Source organism: Sciurus carolinensis, chromosome 4, assembly GCF_902686445.1.
Source record: "Sciurus carolinensis chromosome 4, mSciCar1.2, whole genome shotgun sequence".
Lineage (NCBI taxonomy): Eukaryota > Metazoa > Chordata > Mammalia > Rodentia > Sciuridae > Sciurus > Sciurus carolinensis.
Genome location: NC_062216.1, coordinates 70,167,479 through 70,187,254, shown reverse-complemented (window position 1 = coordinate 70,187,254; position 19,776 = coordinate 70,167,479). Strand labels below are relative to the sequence as shown.

The following is a 19,776-nucleotide window of genomic DNA, read 5'->3' as shown; positions in this document are numbered from 1 at the left end:
CCCTTCCCCTCAGTCCCCTCTGCATAATCCAGAGTTTCTTTATTCTTCCCTACCCACCCCACACTGTGGGGAATGATGATATTTTTATAGTACTTGGACCACTCATGACTCCAGAGGCGCTCAGTCCAGCAGTCCCAGCCACTGCAGGCTGAGCAAGTCAATGCCTCAGCACACCCGTTAAACCCTCTAGGGACTCTGAAGACACACAGTTCATGAAACTCTACCTTAGAATTTTACTTAAATAAATTTTCCCTTAAAAAAAAAAAATGGAAGTGGGGTCAGGTCATGGGTAATGGAGGTCTCTAAAGACTGTGCCTCCCAATCCCCCACCAACTCTCACCTAGCACCTTGGCTTTGTGCTGAGTGGAACAAACATAACCCTGTTCTTATCAACCAAAGTGAAACTTTTGTGAAGTCGTTCATGTGGCTGGGCCTCCCCTGCCTGGGCGATACGCACAGACTCATCTCCCATAAGCTGCAGAGATGGAGGCCAGGAGAGGGATTTCAGTAAGAAGTGAAGCCAGAGAGGGGAGAAGGGGAGGAGCTGAGAGGGGAGGAAAGGAATTGAGGCTGTGGCTCCGAATCAGTTACCAATGATCCTTCACCCTTTGCTCTTAAGCTCTTCTGTGACCCTCAGTGAAGGTCCCCCGTAGAAGACATCTGAGGCTCCTCTTCTTGTCCAGACAAAACAAGCTTCTGGTTACGGCACCAAAGGTGGGTCAGCAATACCACAGGTTCTGCTATGTTACAGAACTCAGTTGTATTACATTTTAGAATGTTCAATGGGAGTTCTATGCACATTTAGATTTACATTTAAGGAAATCTGTTGGATTGAGACTGATATTATAGTGATGTATAAAGGTACATAATAATTATATTAAATATTAAATATTAAATATTAAATTATATTAAATATTATATTAATATTAATAATTATATTAAATATTATATTAAATATTACCCACCTTCCTTCTGTTTATCCCTCGCCTAGATTAGACATTTTAAGCAAGACATGGAATTGAAACAAGTCTCCCAGCAGGAAATTTGAACCCTTCCAGTCACCAGCTACATTTGACCATCAAGTAAAACAGGTGAAAAAGCAAACACCTAGAGGACCTGCAAGACCAGTGAGCACTCTACATCCACACAATGCCCCTGGAGGAACCTTAGCGATTCTCCCCTCTCCCCACTCTGCACACAATTTCTCCTATTATTAACATCTTGCACTAGTGTGGTGCTTTGTTATAACTCATGCACCACTACTGACACATTATGTTTATCACAAGTCCACAGTTCACATTAGGTTCCAACTCTGGTATTGTACCCTAATAGTCAAATATGTTCAGTGTCAGTCCCCCAATGTCTTGCAGAGCCAAGCTCCCTGGGTAGAGCATTTTCTGAGTGATGTTCTCAGTGGTACTTATGGCATTGGCCGACTTCATCCCACCTCCCCAACTGACAGCTGGAGAAGCAGGTGCAGAGAGAGGAAGGGATGTGGTTAACGTTGCACATACACTTTTGAAAGGGAATGAGTACCAGTCTCAACAGGGAGACCGAATCATGTGATGGGAACAGGATTTACTTGTGTCCTACTTTAAAGGAATGAAAGGTACACAGTGAATATATGCTATTCTAGCATTCTTCACTTCTCTGATCCTGGCATGCATTATTCCAGGCAATGACTAAATTTGACACCTGTTGGGACAAACATTATTGTTGGGTTTTGCTCTCATTCTTAAAATAGAGTTTACTTTTTAGAGCAGCTATGGGTGCACAGAAAAATTGAGCAGAACCACAAAGTTCCCATCTGCCCATTTCCCACCCTGCACACAATTTCTCCTATTATTAACCTTTTGCATTAATGTATATATTGTATTTGTGATAACTGATGGACCACTATTGACACATTATATTAGTGAAAGTCTACAGTTCAAATTAGGGCTCGGTTTTGTACCTTTCTTGGTTTTTGACAAATGCATAATGCCGCGTGTGCAGAATAGTGTCTCTATAAAATATAATATCTCTATAAAATCTCATGTGCTGCAGTTCTTTGTTTTGTGTGCCCTTTCTGCACTCAGCTCTCCTCATTGTGCAGCTGTCTCAGACAGTGAACCAAGCATATGTCACAAACGTCAACATGAAGGGATGTCATTCATATATGTTCGGCTCTGGCCCCTAAGGTCTTGTAGAGCCATGCTCACCGTGAAAAGCATTTGCAGAGCTCTTGACTATATTGCTGGCTGGCTGACTTTGTCTGCTCTTGGGTGACACCTCCCATCTGCCCCTGCTGTTGATGAGTCCTGCAAGCCTTTCAACCCTTCTTTCTCCATTGGTATTTTTCCCCAGTCATATTCTGTCAGATCTCTCTTGTAAGATTCTTTAGAATTGTTACACTCAGCCAGGTACAGTGGCACACGCCTTTCATCCTAACAACTGGTGAGGCTGAGGCAGGAGGATCACAAATTCAAAGTCAGTCTCAACAACCTAGTGAGGCCCAGTCTCAAAAAAAACAATAATAATAATAAATTCTTGTACTCACTCCAGCTGTTTTATATCCTAAACTCCTCAGTAAGTAAGCACTCAGCCATGCATGTTTAACTACATCTTCTCAAACATTTGCCATTCTTATAAAGTCTTTATGTTTTTAACTATGTAGGTAGCAAAATTTAATGTTATGCATTTGAAAAATTAAAGTTTATTTTCAAATTAAGTCCTTAGCACTCAGATGCCTGCCCGTCTCATCATTGTTTCCGACTGTCAGTACCGATATCAATTCACACGTGAGGTCCCTATGAGATCACTGGAAGTTTGGGAATTCAATGGCAGGGACAGCGGGAGTGAAAAGCATTCCCAGCTGAACTGTGGAAGAGCACCTTAACATTTTATGTGGTTTTGAAGCCCTTTCCAGGCCAAATGTCCCACTCTACTTGAGTTCTTGGCTCCTTTGCCCAGGATGTCTTAGGAGCAGACCTTCCTTTCATTAAGCTTTATTCTGGAAAGGCTGCCATGACAAAAATAAGCTGAAAATTTTGTCTTAGGGAGAAGAAGTTGGAACATATCATTTGGAGAGAAAGCAGGGAAGTGGGGGAGATTGACTTCATGGAACATACTGGTTCTTGAGTAAGAGGCGGTAAGTTCTTGAAGTGGCAGAGAACTGTGGTGACCCCGGCCACCAGAGCCACCCCACAAGGGCCATTACTGTGTTTATATTCACATATGTGTGTATGTAAATTTGAGTATGTGGGCATGAGTGTAGTCATGCATGTATCTATATAAAGTCCTGTGGCCTTGAGAATCACCTCCAAATCTCTGGGGCAGAGCTTGGAAGGGAGGAAATGAGGCTTTCAGAAGAGCTGACCCTTTTAACGAGATATGGAGTGGAATGGAATTATTAAAAAGAAGAGAGAGAGATATACATACTGACCCAGAAAGATGGTCAAATAGACTTTGGCATGGACAAAATGTGCTTATGTTCAATATAGAATGCCCTCAATGTTGATTTTCAAAAGAATACATATATACATACATATATATATAATTATATGAATTATATGTGTGCATATAATTATCCCCCAAACCACAAATATTATTTTACCTTTGGTAACATCTCACAGTATAGAGACTACATACTAGTTCATATATTCTGCATTGATTAATTTTTAAATCAATACAGACTGAAAACAATGTTTTTCTTTTTCTTTTCCTTTCTTATTTTCCTTTAAATTCCTGCAATACAGAATGTGTGTTTCAGGATCCAGGATTCTCTTGGGAAAGTCACCCCAAACCTTCCAGCCTTGCTTATAGTGCTGTTTGAGTACCAGTAGACAATCGAAGTTGTGAGCCTCTATCATAGGTGTGAAGTGCTGGACAAATGCAAAACACATTCTGTCCAGTAAATTGCAAGGTCCTTGAAGATTAGGGCTGCACTTTTTCATTCTTAGGCTTCTCTGAAGATTTTCTATAAGGTATTACCATGTAATAGGCTTTCACTAAGTAGTTAGGTATTAATTGAATAGGTACGTTAAAGCAAGAGAGAATCTGCTTGGATATAAATAAGTGTGTTTTTGTGGTTGTTGTTTTGTTTTTATTTGTTGCCTCACTGGGAAAGGAACCCAGGACCTGACACAGGCTAGGCACTGGCTCTACCACTAAGCTACCACCCCAGGAAGCATGTTTCAACTGACAAGATGACAAGACACACACAAATGACATTTTCAGGAAGGTTGGGGCACCTTCTCAGAGAACTTTAAAAGACAAGGAACAACCATTTGTCCTGGATGCCTTAGATAACCATCTGTCTGAATGCAGGGACTGGGTGAGGTCACCCCTGTGACAATGAGGGACTGGTGAACCCTTACTAACCTGATGGAGACAGATCATGAGAAGGAGACGCACAGGCACAGAGGCCTAACAAAACCTACCATTGGTGACAAGGAAGAAAAGGCAGTATCAGAAAGAAAAGACTGGGAGCCACACTGAGATCACCCCCATTCCTACCACCCAGGTCTCCTTTCACCTTGATTCCTCCATATTTTTCACCAAAGTCTAATTATAGTCAAGATAATGTTATTTTTTGAAAATTGCTGTCAAGTCTTTACATTGAGAAAATATGATCTGATAGGGATAATATTCCTCAGTACCTTCTCAGAGAGGATTCTGAGAAAAAGAAGTCAGGAGATAAGGAAAGGGGTGACCTTGCAGGGTTAGAGATCCCCAACAGCCCGAATTCATATTTGAGCTGGGTCCTCTGAGTGTGAGCACGTTTGCACATCTGCCATGGGACCAGCCTTTCTGCTGCATCTGGCAGTCACTGGGAACTGAGGGAGGGGACATCCAAAAGTGCAAACCAGCAGCCTCCTCCCTGAGCTTCCTGTTCACATCTGCCATCTGTTTCACTTTGGGCTCCTAAGGTCATAGTAGTTCCCAGATGCTGAAGTGTGGCCACAGGGAGCCCCTAGATTCAGAGACAAGGAACCCACATACCCCAGCGTCTTTCTCCTTGCCCTCTAGGGCTTCAAATACCACACACCAGGCTCAAGGAAAAGACTGTTTATGGGCACAGAGTACTGACTGGGCATTCACTACTCAAATTCCCTAGAAAGGCTCATCTCAATCTGCAGTTAGGCTGGAAACTTTGGAAGGAAACGGGACACTGGCAGCCCAATGATGGGGCCTTGGTTTCTGTGTACTAATTCCACTGAGTGGTGAGCCTCAGAGCCTGTTCATTGATAAGTACTTAAATATCGGACACTTCCAGGTGGCTCTGAAAAAAGCACAAATAGCTGTGCTTCACCCCTGCAGATTCACTAGGTTTAAGATCAGTCCTGGGATGTTTTGGGTTTTAAAACTCTACAGGTGTTTCTAATGGGAAGCCAAGTCTGGAGACCTTTGATGCGGAGTTTAAGCCAGGGAGGTAGAAGTTCTGCCTCTCTGCATGCAAATGGGTAACCCTCACCTTTGCTTTGTTCTGTATTACAAATGCAAACAATTATTCTGACAGCCTTGCATTTTCCTTTACCCTCTTTAAATGGGGAATGTTTCATCACCCATTACCCCTGTGCACCTTGGAAATAAATCTACTCCCCGGATATAAACCTACTCCCAGGAAATAAACCTACTCCCTGGGCCACACTCTGCCTTCACATCCAGCTACTACGAATTCAGGGTTTTTTCTTGGAAGAAAGTCTTTGGAAGTGTAGTGACTGCACATCAATTTTCTTTCCTAATGAGAGGAGCTGAACTGGCCATGTCCTGCACACCCTCCCCTCTGTGCCTTGGGTGCTGGTCAACACCCTGCCCCTCCTACAAACCTCCCTCACTCTCTCCTTCCTCAAAGTGCCTTGACTCCCGCATCCACCCCGGTAATTTCTCCCCCGTGAATGCCGGGGCATTCTTACACATCCTAGTCACTTAGCTCTTACATAGAACGTGGCTGTGAGCAAAGTTTTTCTCAGTTCAACAATATTGTAAACCTCAGAAGATAAGTTAGGTCTACTCTTTATTCCTGTAACTCCCTCCCTCCCAGCTCTCAGTAGCTGCTGCTTGCTTCACAGGTACTTCCCATCCCTCTACTATTTGCACCGGGAAGAGGAAATGCAAGGTTATCAATTGGCAAATGTTCCTGAATGATGTGCATTTCAATTCTGAAAGCTAGCTATTTCTTCAATTAGCTAGGTGTGGTGCTGTATTTATGAACCATTCTGTGACCTCTCTGAAGGAAATCTGTTTTAGACATAAGCACTTTAATGTCATCCATCTTCCATTTAACCCTGGGGAGACAAGCACATACATGCTAGAGACATATCCTGGGTAAAAACCTTGATTTACTAGAGAAAAGCACTCCATCTCGTTGATACTTGTGCTTACTTACCAAGTGCTAGTTGTCATAGATCTGGCTCTAACATATTGTGTGGGTTTGCACATCGTGCAAAAGGTTTAGCAGATCTGAAATCAGTCCTGGATTCAAATCCATCCTCTTCCATGAATTAGCTGTCTGTATTTGTGCAAGTTACTTAAGTCATGTGCATCGGTTTCCTCATCTCTACAAAGGGAATAACAGTACCTCCTTAAAGGGTTATTCTAAAGAGTAAATAAATTACTACAAGCATTAAAATAGAAAGTGGAAGAATAAGCTCTCAAGTGTTAGCTGCTCCTGATTCTTACTGGAGAAGCAGCACAGGGAATCAAAAGACCCTGTCCTATCTCTTCAGTTATTTGCTTTGTGACTTCAGACATACAAACCCCAAGATCTTCGTTTCTTCATATATAACATTAAAATATTAGTAATACCTGAATTATGTCACTCATAGTAGTTTGCAGTGAGGTTCAAATAAGCTAGTCAACCTAAAAATACTTTGTAAACTATAGACACCTGTACACATGTGGGGTTACAAAGGCCATCTCTGCTTGCCTGAGTCTCTGATGGTGAATGCTTCATATGATGGTTACTTATTTTTGTCTGCCTCCTCCATTAGATTGAGACAGGAATCACATCTCATTCTCCTTTATTAACCGCTATGTCTAGCTTTATGCTTATCCGTGGTATATCCTCAGTAAAATGAGAAACTGGAAGAATGGCAATCTCCCTGGGGGCATGTTTTTCTGGTATGTGTTCTGCAGTTTGCCTCTCGTTGGGCTGTATGTGCTAAGACCATCTCCCTCTGCGTCAGATGCATGGTTCCACAGGACATCCCTGGGAGCAATCTCTGTAAGAAGGCACCAGTCACAGGGTTAGACCCGCTTATGCAAAGAGTCTTCAACGCGCTGTCCTGCTCTGTTGAGGATGCTTCCTGTGCTCTGTCCCCCTCTGCTCAGCCACAAGGCTTTCCGATCCTCATGAGCCTCTGATTTCATCTCTTGCCTACTGGAGAGACCAAGATTACCAGTTCAGTTGCCCTAGACTCTCCCAACTAGGGAAACTGAGAAATCGGACCTTGGTATTTTCAGTGACCTCAAAGCCTTGTTTTCCTTTGCCCACTTTGAAATCTTCCCAAATGGCAACTGTGGGTTTTGTGCTCCTGCTCACAGCTCGAATATCTTTCCTGAGGTGGGAGTCTCAGCGGATGCCACTTGCCTGATGGTGTCATGTATCTCTATATCGATCGAGACACCCACCTAATGCTGCACACAGAGAAAGCACCGGGTACATACAAGGCAATTGGAGTTCAAAGGACTGAGAAAACCAAAATGAGTAGACTAGATGGGAGCTGACTGGCCGAGGAGGCGGGAGACGACATGACTGAAGCTGGATTTTTTTGGGACCGCTGGCTGCCTTCACATTTCCTGGTGGAAGTGGGACAGGTCATCAGGTGACCCAGGGTCATAGATAACTTTTGCCCACACATCATCATTCACTTTTTGGAGCGCTGGTCAAATTGAGGGGTGTGTATACATGCATGTGTGTGAGTGTGTAACTGACGTGCCTTCCGTGAGCCTCAGAAGTCTCTGCGCTTTCTTCGAATGGCTGATTACAACACAGAGGATGTGGACAGTGGGGGTTTTCCTGTTTGATGTCACACTGCTACCCTTTAAAAGTCTGAGGGGGAAAAGGAGGGATTCCAGCCTAGGATCCTCACGTCTGCTATCTGCCAGAAAAGAGGAGAGAAAGGCCAGTGAGGCCAGGCCTGGGGAGTCAGGGAGTGAGTGTCAGGTTTCAAACTCCACACTAGCCATTCAAAAAGCAGCGCGATGTTGCGGGCCCGCCTCAGGCTCCTGGTCTGGGCTCTGTGCAGTGTCTGCAGCATGAGCATCATCCGAGCTTATCCCAACTCCTCGCCGCTGTTGGGCTCCAGCTGGGGCGGCCTGACCCATCTGTACACCGCCACAGCCAGGAACAGCTACCACCTGCAGATCCACAGGGACGGCCACGTGGATGGCACTCCCCATCAGACCATCTACAGTGAGTAGGGGCTTCAGACTGGGAAGTGGGGGGAACTCTCCTTTGTCTACCTACAGGAGTTGGGGGGATGGTTTGGAAAGCCTTGGGCTAGTCCAGAGGGCTAACCCAACCTCCTAGCTTCTTTTGCCTGAATGGCTTATGCTTTTCAAAAAACCCGTGGGGCAGGGGGGATGGGTGAGGTGGTGCATGGCTGTAATCCCAGTAGCTCAGGAGGCTGAGGCAGGAGGATTGTGAGTTCAAAGCCAGCCTCAGCAATTTAGCGAAGTCCTAAGAAACTCAGTAAGATCCTGTCTCTAAATAGAAAAAAAGGGCTGGGGATGTGGCTCGGTAGTTAAAAAACCCTGGGTTCAATCCTTGGTATACACACACACACAGAAATACACAACTTAGAGGGAAGATTTTACCACCTCCCTTATTAGTATTTACTAGTTTCCTTCAACACGAATAACTTGTATTAACTAAAATAGTCTTCCCATAATAGAAACTGCTTTCCCTTTACCTTGTCCCAAGATTAAAAAAATAATAATAATACAGAAAGGCAAGGCATCTAAAAGGAAAAGAAGCCAGATGGATCAATAGACACTGAATTTTAGCTCAGGAACTTTGGAGAGGCTTATTAGGGAGATTGTGAAGATTCCTGTATCATTTCAAGTATTGGAATAGATGAACTCAGGGGTTCCTTCCAACTCTGATCTTCTAGCATTCTGATTTATTAAAATTGTTAAGAAAAAATGTGTTGAAGATAGACTGTCCAGGTACACTGTTTTGGTGAGTCTGACCAAGTAAACAATCCATCTGTCCACTCATCTCTCCATCCATGTGCCGTCCATCCATCCATGTATCCATCCGACAGATTTTACTGGATGCTTCAGAGAGACTTCAGAGGTGCCCCATTTAGGTTATCACTTCTGGTCAGTGGAGCTGAAAGGTGTCTAAATCAGTAACAAATTGAGCTATTTGTAAACTCATTGATAACATGAGACAACCAGAATGCTTTTAAAGATTAGGTCTGTTGAAAGTTGGATCACAGTCCACAATAGTCTGTCAATTAGCTGTGATTCAAATGACCATCCATTCCTGGGCACTGAGGTAAGAGACAAAGGAATGAGAAGGGAGATGGGTAGTAAAAAAGGGTTTTCTATTTTAAGAGGCCAGGTAAAAATTATTCTAAGGATTCAGAAAAATGCAAGATGACCCAATGTAGTTCAAACAGAAGAAATAAAAGAGTAATCAAAATCTCTATTTAAATCATAATTCTTACGAGGAGGATGCACTCAGTATTAGGTGCATTAAAATGACTGAGAAACAAAATGGATAAAACGGACTTCAGATTTACATGCACATACGCATGCATGTGTGTTTAGTTTTCTTACCAGACATACACGCTAGCCAAATATTGTTTTGGGGGGAAGATGAACACACTAGCCTGGGGAGGATGACTCTGGGTCAGGGACACAGGAAAGACACCTACTTTTCCTAAGCTTATATAAGCTTTGGTGCTGTTCCATCAGTTATCATGTATATTTAAAAAAAAAAAAAAGGAAAAAAGTTTGCAATAAGATTAAAAGTTACCAAAAAGGAAAGAAGAAACACTGATGCATGTAGATAAGTCTGGTGAAAGATTTTGGATGATGTCATTGATGAATGTAAAGCAATGTTCTCCATACTGATGGTAAAGTATGTTATTTTCCCCTCTCAAATAGTTACACATTTCCAGTGAAATCTGATTCTTTTGATTATTGTGCTTTAGTAAATCATTGATTAAGGGTTGAGTGTCCAACTCCTCTTTGGGTCATTGGTCTTAATAAGATGAAATTATCTGCCTATGAGATTCTACCAGCTCCCCTGGGACTCAGTGGGCTGATGTCAGGGGGCTTCCCTAGTACCAACACATTTGTTCCACTGTGAAAAGACCACCCTCCTATTCCCCATTAACCTAACTTTGTGGAAACAGCAGGAAAGAGATACTCATTACTACTAATTAATATCCCACTCTTTTTTTCTCTCTCCCCCTGAGGTGCTGGGGATCTTGTGCATTCTAGGCAAGAGTTCTACCACTGAGCTATATCCCCTGCCCGTGCTTGGTTAATATCACTTCGTAGATCCTAATATTTTTGCTTCCTCCATTCTCCAATTCTTCTGTACTTGAAGCTGAATTACTCGGGGTCTTTAACCTTTCTTTATAGTTTATCTTTTGAGGAGCTCAAAACCCTTTACATTTATCATTTTATTTATCATTTTCTGGCTATGAAAATAGAAAGGAACTGATAATTTTCTCCATTTTAGCATAAGTTGAGATGAAATGGTAATAGTAACAATTACTAGCATTTAGAAATTCTTTAAATGGGTGAAAACATTTTCTCATTACATCCTCAGGAGGACCAGAGGAGGTTTACACAGTTCCATTTTACATATGGAGAACAAAAGTTAAAGAATGTAATCACTTCTGGGCCACAAGAGTAGTAAATAACTTAGAGGACATCTGGATCTCAAATCCCATGCTCTTCAAGGTCATAGGCATGAGACACCTCCATTCTTGAAGTAATGTTTCTTAAGGCTGCCAGGTGCCAACAGGTAGAGCAGGTGACTCCCATGGCCAGAGTAATTTGTTGCTTCCTTCTGCTGATTTGTCCCTTGGATGTGTGCAGACCAAAAACATGCCTGCTAAAAACACAAAGGGAAGAAAATCCATCTCTCTTACATTTTCTAAACTTTCACACTAGCTTACATTGGTTTGATTCAAGAGCCTATGAACCCCATCCCATCTCACCCCACAGTGGCTGCAGGTTGCTTTCTGTTGGAACTGGCCCTGGGGACCAGGAGCACGTGTCCAGTGCTCTCTGCCCACACTTTCCCCAAGCGTTAGGCCAGCATATTGTCAGCATGTGGGTTTGGCACAAATGGCAGGTCTGCACATACCATGATACCCAACGCTGTCTAGGTGCTTTGCAACCACTGCCCCATTCAGTTCTTGCGATAACCCTACAACGTGGACAGGACGGCTATACTTTAGTCCATTTCACAGTTGAGGAAACCAGGCTAAAGCAAAGTTCCCCCAGGCTACAAGTTTTTAGGTAGTAGAATTGACACTAGAGTCCAAATCTTCGGGCTTAGTGCCTCTTCCCTGTACCCTAGGGGTCTCTGAAACTTGGTGTCTTCCTGGCCTACAGCATGTATTTTGCCCTTGATTTTGTCTTCTCAAGCTTGTGATGAATCCTGCCTTATCATTTAAGTTGGGATGCTTCTAGAAACTACTACTATAATAATAATATTAACAGCAATATAACAGCTATTTTGAGAATTTAAAATATGTAAAACACTTAGACTGCAACCACTCAAAAACCATTACTAAATGTAATTTTTTTCTCAATGGAACTGAAAAGTCATAGGACAGAAACTACTTCTTATATATTGCTTATGTTTTGCTCAGAGTTTAACCACAAAATTGACCATATATTTGAGACACATAGGCAGTCACCAATTTGGAGGAATTTAAATATCTTCTGTACCTCCCACACCTCACCACACTTTCCAGAAGCTTCCCTGGAGGCTAACCTTCAGTCAAACTTTGAAATAAATTAAATTCTCTTCTTGGTTCTTTTTTGTTCTCTTTCTTCTGGGCTTACTTCCACCCTCCATCCCTCTGTCCCACGTCATTTCAGCTTCGGTTGAAATGTCCCACATCATTGCCCACTCACTTTCCCCAGAGGTCTTTGTATTCAGCCTACACTGGATAGGAGAGGAGCCCTGGACTTTAAGTCACCCCAAGCCTCCACCAGAGGCCCCACCACTTGCTAGGCACTTGCTAGACACAGATGATGGGCATTTACAACCTCTCCAGGGAATGTCTGCAGAAGACAGATTCTAATTCTTGCCACCCCTCCCCACCCTCACCCTCACCACCACTGGGAGGTTATCAAATGAGGTCAAATGAGAAAATGAGATGCACACAGAAGTCCCACGATAGGCAAAAGGAGAGGGGTTTTTTGTTTTTGTTTTTTGACAGAAAATGTGAGACTCTCTAGACAAGGTGGATCCTTGAAAGACATCTTAGCATAGAAATAAAAAAAATCACAAAAGCAGAAGGCTTGGGACAACATGTCCACTACCACAGACATTAAGAGGTATTAGCCAGGCAAAGGGAGAAATAAAGTCTAGGTGGAGAGAGAGAAATGTGTGGGGGGCACAGGTAAAAGAAAGTGGGCCCCATACAGGTAAGAGGATGAAGTGGGGAGGGAATGAGCAGGAAGAGGGGCCACAGGAAATGAGGGGACAAGCAGGAAGGGTATTATGTGAAGTCATCCCCAACAGGGAGATTTCATGAGGTGGGAACTTGATGAGTCTGTGACCTGAATGGTTTTCTCCACAGGTGCTCTGCTGATCAGATCAGAGGATGCTGGCTTTGTGGTGATAACAGGTGTGATGAGTAGGAGATTCCTCTGTATGGATTTCAGAGGCAACATTTTTGGATCAGTGAGTTTCTTTTTATGTTGTCACCATTTGCAATTATTTATTTGGCAGAGCATAAATTTTCTAGTTTAAAGATTCCATTTGCAGTGTCCCTGGGTGATCTGTTTTCACTGAACACTTTATTCAGTCTAAGTATGAGATGTGAAGTTATATACAGTGGGGGTTGGAACGTAGGCAGCCTGGTTCTGCAGCCCAGGTTTGACCTCCAGTCTGTTTTGCTCAATGGTTCCCACTTTTGCACCTAGTATGGCCCCTTGAAGGTATTTATAGTTTCTCAGGTTGTGTAAATTCATGTTGCAACATGCATTAGAAAGGTTGGGAGGCCAGTGGTGTCTTCTGGAATCTGTTACCAATGTGACCTTGGGCACACTTCTCCAGTATCTTCCCTTGGAAAAAGTGAAGTGGAATGGACCACATGATCTGTGGAGCTCCCTCCAATTAAAGACTTCTTAATTAACTACCTATGCCCAATGTGATTTCTGGTCCTTAAGACTGGTAAGCAAAGAGTTTCCCAAGTAAAGTCTTCTGTGTAGTCCAGAGGATTTTGAGATGGTAAAATAGAGAAACTGTTTACCCAGGAGTCTATTACCACCCAGCATACTCACTAGGAATTTCTCAAGAGTAAGGATTTTTTTAGGTCACTGCTGTGTCCCAAGACCAACATCTGGCCAGAGTGGATAAACACCTACTGAGCACATACAGGCATATAGATCATCCTCATCTGTAAAAATATTTTGTGGAGTTTGAGGATTAAAAGGAACAATACATAAAGGCCCTCATGGGAATGCAATAAAACCTAGTACTAGTAGTAGAATGAGGATTTAAACCCAGTTCTTTTGTTAACAAGTTCATGTCCTAATTCCCCAAGAACATTCTCCATTGCCAGTACCCTCATTCATGACCCTACATGCCATCCCATCTCCTTTCTCCAGGCAATGAAACAAACACAGTCAACTTTCAGCCAAAACAGTTCTAAATAGTGGAAAGTGAGAAAAAAGATATTGGGCTGTTAACCCTCCCTCCAGACACAAGGAGAGTCCCCATTCCTCTCTGGGCCCAGCCCCAGCAAGCCAAGTGCCAGGCCAGCCCAGGTCTCAGGCACTGAGCTGTAAAGCCCCAGAGCACAGATTTTCTGTCTAAAGACTGGAACCATATTCAGTGCTTAGATAGCTTCGGATGCATTAGTGGAAATCCATTTTTTCCAAGAAAGGAGCAATGTGAAAATTGGACAGGTCAAACACTGGGAAGTGTTAGGCAGGGTACACACGTGCCTGACCCACGGGGGCCTGGGGTTAGGGGCTCACCCTAATCAGCCTTCACCTACTTCACTCTCGCCCCCCAGCATTTCTTCAACCCGGAGAACTGTAGGTTCAGACACCAGACGCTGGAGAACGGCTATGACATCTACCACTCTCCCCAGCATCACTTCCTGGTCAGCTTGGGCCGGGTGAAGAGGGCCTTCCTGCCAGGCATGAACCCGCCGCCCTACTCCCAGTTCCTGTCCCGGAGGAACATCATCCCCCTGATTCACTTCAACACCCCCACGCCGCGCAGGCGGCACACCCGGAGCGCAGAGGACGATGCAGAGAGGGACCCGCTGAACGTGCTCAAGCCCCGGCCTCGCATGACCCCGGCCCCGGCCTCCTGCTCCCAGGAGCTCCCGAGTGCAGAAGACAACAGCGTGGTGGCCAGCGACCCTTTGGGAGTGCTCAGAGGCAGTAGGGTCAACACGCACGCAGGTGGAATGGGCGTGGAAAGGTGCCACCCTAACCCCAAGTTCATCTAGGGAAACCAGAAAGGATCCTCCTTACCAACCTTTCAGCCGACTCAGCTCTCTTCAAAGGGTCCAGCTCCCTTTACACTCCAAGGGCAAGGTGGAGGTAATGCGTGCAATCCCGGCTTCTCTCCATTCCCTTTTCCTCAGGTCGCCTGAGTACCAGCCTTTGCCACCTGAGTACTGGGGTTTCATTTCCCTCACCCTGCACCTGCGCTTTTCTATACAAGAAACCCCAACAAGTAAATGTCCCATTACAGGAGAGAAACTGGATTCCCACCACCCCCACTTCCCTTTCCTCTGCCTTTCTTCTACGTCAGTATAGCATTAAGAAAAAGCAGTGGCTTGGTGGGTTTAGACTTGCATGGTGTGGGGAAGGGGCCATCTAGCAGCTTCTCCAGCACTCTGTGTTACCCATCTGGATCTTACCGCGATTGAGTTTGCACACCTTAACGTTAAGAGCTGAACCAGGCAAGTTGATGAGAACGCTAATTTCAAGTTTGGGTTCTGCCTTGAGTATCTCTAGGGAAGTTATCAAAAAAGACTGATGTCAGGTTGGTCAAAACTTAACGTGGAGAATGCTCGTGAACTGAGGCAGCAAACTCCACCCCTTGCAGAGTGGGTAGCTTTGCCTCCCTCTCTCCTTCTACCCAGTCAGAGCCCGAGGACTAGAGTGATTCTGCACTAGTTCCCAAGCGGCTGGTAATTTAGCCTCACCTCTTGGCCCCATTTTTGGCTTTAATGAATTAGACCCAAAGAATAAGTTTAGTATTGGTTCATGAAAATCTACCCTGCCCACCAGGATTTGTTTTGCAAAAGGGAAACATTCACTTTCTTCTAATGGGCACTTAATCATGCCTCTACTTACAGGTTGAGTAGTAATAACTTTGGCATGAATTTCAAAAATATGGCTGGGTTAGGGGCCTTGAGACACTGTCACAACTCTGGGTTGGACTTACCCTGGACTAAAACATTGTATCCTGTTTGTAAGTGAAGTGGAATCAAGGACTTCCATGACTGAGAAGAAGTCTAATAACCAGATTGTAGAAGAGGCAGCAGTGACTACCGGATTAGTTACAGCACTCCTAGGCTGATGGCAGGCTGTCCATTCACTTGGAAATTTTGGGGGCATTAAATGAACATGACTTTTAGTCCTCCCAGGAGCCCCAGTGCTGTCCTGAGGAAAAAACAGCCTGACAGAGAAAGCTGAGGTGTGCCACATGGGAACTAATGCTGGGCCCTTAGTCTTTCCCAGTGACTTAGATTCTTCCTGCATGGTCCCTCTTTTGTTACCTCTAAATGACCACTTAAAGTGCAGAATATTAACATACAAAGTAGATTCAAACTTCTTCCCACCTTTATTTGTCCTGCCGCCTTCATGTACCCAGACTTAAGAGATTGATCCATTCTTTTTGCTGATTGGAGAAACACTGGACAACCGCTTTGACCTGATGATTTTGAAGGACTAGTTTCTATTCTGAAATACTAAAACTATGTATAGCAGTGTACACAGTGGGCATGGTGAATCATTTCTTTCATGGTTTTTATTTCCTGTTGGGGATATTGTCCTGTACAGTAGGCTAGAGAGGCTCCCCACTTCTGATAATTAGGTGGCAGATACCAAAAGGACTTTGGTAGAAAACGGATTGTAATCTCACAAACCCAGCACCAACAGTGGGGGTGATTTTTTGGAGGAGCCAAGGTAGCCCCTGCAGTTCCTTATGTCCCTTAGTATGTGGCCATATTTATTTATTTATTTGGAAGATTTTGCCTATCACTCTATATTTATAGATATTTATAAAAATGTAATCCCACCTTTTTTTTCTTCCTTCTGTTTAAAAGAAAAATAAAATTTATCTCAGCTTCCATTACTTCTCTCTGCATTACTAAATAAAAGCATGTTGGGATATGAGAATAATAGGGTTTATGGGAGGGGAGCATTCAGAAAATCTGGAGAAAGTAAAATTGAAAAAGTTTTCAGAATTTAAATTTTTTTCCTACTTATGAGTACACTTAACCGTTTTGATTCATTCTGATCATTGAAAACAGTAAAATTTTATCAATATTGAATTTCTGATTACTCTAGTCCTAAAGTGACTCCTTTAAAGAGAAAATTTCTAATTCAAAAATACACAGACACGGCCACATCAATACCTCAGTAAACCAGATGTTTTGTTGTGTTCGTCACCTTTCTACCACTATGACAAATACTGAGATAATCAACTTATGAAGATAAAAGATTTAATGTGAATCACAGTTTGGGAGGCTCCATGATCCAGAGGACACATTGCTTTTAGGTCTCTGGTTAGAGGGCAGCATATTATGGCATGATGCAAAAGCACTCACCTCCTGGCCGGGAAGCAAGAGAAGAGGCATCCCTTCAAAGGCCTGCCCCCAGTGACCTACGACCTCCCACTATGCCCCTCTTCTGAGATGTTCCACCACCTCCCCAAGGGTTCAGGTTGGGGACTGAGCCTTCAACACCAGGGTCTTTTGGGGACATTCAAATCCCAAACTATAGCCAATGCACTTAACACATAGTGTTACTGTCCCGTGAGATGTGACAGCAGCCACCAAGGTAGAGTCTACCTTCTCTTTCTGTGGTTGGCATTCTCGACATTCCTTCTTTAACCTTCATCCAACTCTAGAAACCAGGAAACAAAGATGCTTACTACACATTTGCATCTCTGTTCAAGTTCACATCCGCTCAAGCCTAGTCACTACCTGACTTTACCCACCCGCTTTGCCCTTTGAATAATGACAGGGGAAGAATTCAGTATTTTGATTGGCATTCAAATTACTTCTGACAAAGTCTACACGGGGAATTTTGTTGTGATTATGTCCCTTTTAAGAGTCTGGGTGTCGAAGTCCTCCCGACTTTACAGAGTAGGGCAAGGGAGTCACCAGATGGATACAGGAGCACAGGAGAAATGCTTTATTTCTTTGGTCACGCGAAACAGACTTATCAAAAGCAGGTTATTGCTGTTTCTAAAGTACTCTTCAGACTTTTTGTGAAAACAAATGACTTGACCTCAGCTGGTAGGTTTTACCTCTCCATAGTATTTCAGAAATAAAAGTGATGGGGCAGGTGTTTCTTAATTTTGTTCCTGGATCACAACACCTGAACACTTACAGAAGTAGGTAGGGCAGCACCCAAACGATCCTTTGGGAGTAAACAGACCTTTGCCCCTTTATAGAAATAGAGTTAAACCTCGAAAAAGAGAAACAGGTTGAATGTTTCCCACCGGCAGACCGTAAGAGTTCCTTTCTGTTCCCATAAAGTCCTCCCTGGCATGAGGAAAAGAAAGCTAAAGTTTAACTGCAAACAATTGGTGGGATAAAGATGGGAGAGAATAAGGGAAGAACAAAGTGAATATATCGTGTGTGTGTGTGTGTACGTACTCTTGCGCATGGTATATAGTCAGTTTTACAATACTTTATGTATATCCGGCTGCTAGAGGCTTTGGCAATCTAACCAGTCAGGGTTGCCAGTATATAAAGGACAAGCTTTTGTCCTGTCTATGTGATTAGCAATCCACTGAATATTATTATTTATAGATGTTTGCTTAGAGACTTACTGTTTATACCAAACTTTTTTTTTTTTTTTTTTTTTGGTTGTAGATAGACACAATACATTTATTTTCTTTATTTATTTTTATGTGGTGCTGAGGATCAAACCCAGTACCTCACACATGCCAGGCTTTTTTTTAACATCTTAACTCACTTCACACTGAATATCACATAACTTTTCACTTCTAGGGTACTAGACTTGCCCTCCTGCCAAAAATTATAAATAGAACAAAATATATTAGGCAGTCCTTTCAAGTATGGAGTAGCGCAGGACTACGATCCTTGGGCGAAAGGAGACTCACAAGTTGAATCCCATGGTCCTCCCAGCTTTCTGCATACTTAGGCGTACTTGACAGCTGCAGAGCAGGGAGGTGGGACCCAGGCAGAGTGTCGATCTTTCTTACTGAGCTGAGAAAGCAGCTGGATTTCTGGGGCAGAGTAGCTGAAAAGAGGGAGGTATGAGAAGTGGAGGTTGCAGAAGTTGTCATGAACATTCACTGCAGGTATTTAGCCCTAAACCAAGCAGCACATACACAGGTAAGGCGCCCACCATGATCACTGGCGATAGCACTAGGAGATGAAGAGGGAGCCATGCCAGAGGCATACAATGCCTAAAAGGATCTGCCGAAAATTTAACTGACGGCCAGAACAAAGTTCAATACCCTTTAAAGGAAGATGACATGATCCAGACTCAATGCATTATGTCGTCTATGTCAGAAACAGCAACAAAAACTGCACACAAGAAGAAATAGGGCAAACTAACCCATGGTCAAGAGAAAACAGTCACTAGAAACCAACCTACATGTTGGAATTAGCAGGCAAGAACTTTAAAGCAGCTAGTGAATATATGCTTAAGGATTTTAAGAGAAGGCATGATCATAATTAACAAACAGACTGAAAATCTCCATAGAGAAAGAGGAAAAAAAACAATTCTAAAATTGAAAAATACAATATCTGAATGAGCTTAACATCAGATTGGAGATAAGAGAAGAATGGGTCATTTAAGACAAAGAATGTTAATATAAATTACCTTACCTGAAGAACAGAGAAAAAAATAAATTTAAAATAGTGAACAGAGCCTCGATCTGTGAGACATTACCAAGCTGTACAACACATGTGTAAGCTGAGCTCTAGAAAGAGAAAAGAACAAAATATTAGGGAACTAGAAATATATGAAGATAAAATGAAAAGTTGTACAAATTGGTTTATCATAAGTGTTCTGGTACAAGTAGCTCAGAAAACCCCAAGAAAGAAAAATAAAGATCATACTTGGATTGATCACATTCAGACTTCTGAAAACTAAAGAAAACACTGAAAGCTGGTACCAAAAAGTGATACGTAAATATGGGTGAGCAACTATAGAATAATGGAAGAAATAATTATAGGATGATTTTCATAGACCATGAAAATCAGAAGACAATGAATGACACGTGAAAAAGATATAATTATATATACAGGAAAAATACACTTCAAAATGAAGGTGAATGAAAGAAGAAAAATTAAGAATCAATAAGTAGGATGGATTCAAACTAAAAAGCTACTTCTCAGCAAAGGAAACAATAAC

At 43.0% G+C, this 19,776-nt stretch overlaps 1 protein-coding gene across 1 annotated transcript; it reads left to right on the top strand.

Moving 5' to 3' along the window:
• The first annotated feature begins 8,136 nt into the window (after window positions 1-8,136).
• Fgf23 (fibroblast growth factor 23) lies at window positions 8,137-16,447 on the top strand. Its single transcript, XM_047550791.1, has 3 exons — window positions 8,137-8,398; window positions 12,768-12,871; window positions 14,211-16,447. The coding sequence occupies exons 1-3, from the start codon at window positions 8,188-8,190 to the stop codon at window positions 14,652-14,654; spliced, it is 759 nt and encodes a 252-aa protein (XP_047406747.1). The 5' UTR covers window positions 8,137-8,187; the 3' UTR covers window positions 14,655-16,447.
• The last annotated feature ends 3,329 nt before the right edge of the window (window positions 16,448-19,776 follow it).

Coding starts and splice junctions, on each gene's coding strand:
- Fgf23 (XM_047550791.1), top strand. CDS start 8,188: ATGTTGCGGGCCCGCCTCAGGCTCCTGGTCTGGGCTCTGTGCAGTGTC. Junction 8,399..12,767: donor TCCCCATCAGACCATCTACA/GTGAGTAGGGGC, acceptor TTTTCTCCACAG/GTGCTCTGCTGATCAGATCA. Junction 12,872..14,210: donor GAGGCAACATTTTTGGATCA/GTGAGTTTCTTT, acceptor CTCGCCCCCCAG/CATTTCTTCAACCCGGAGAA.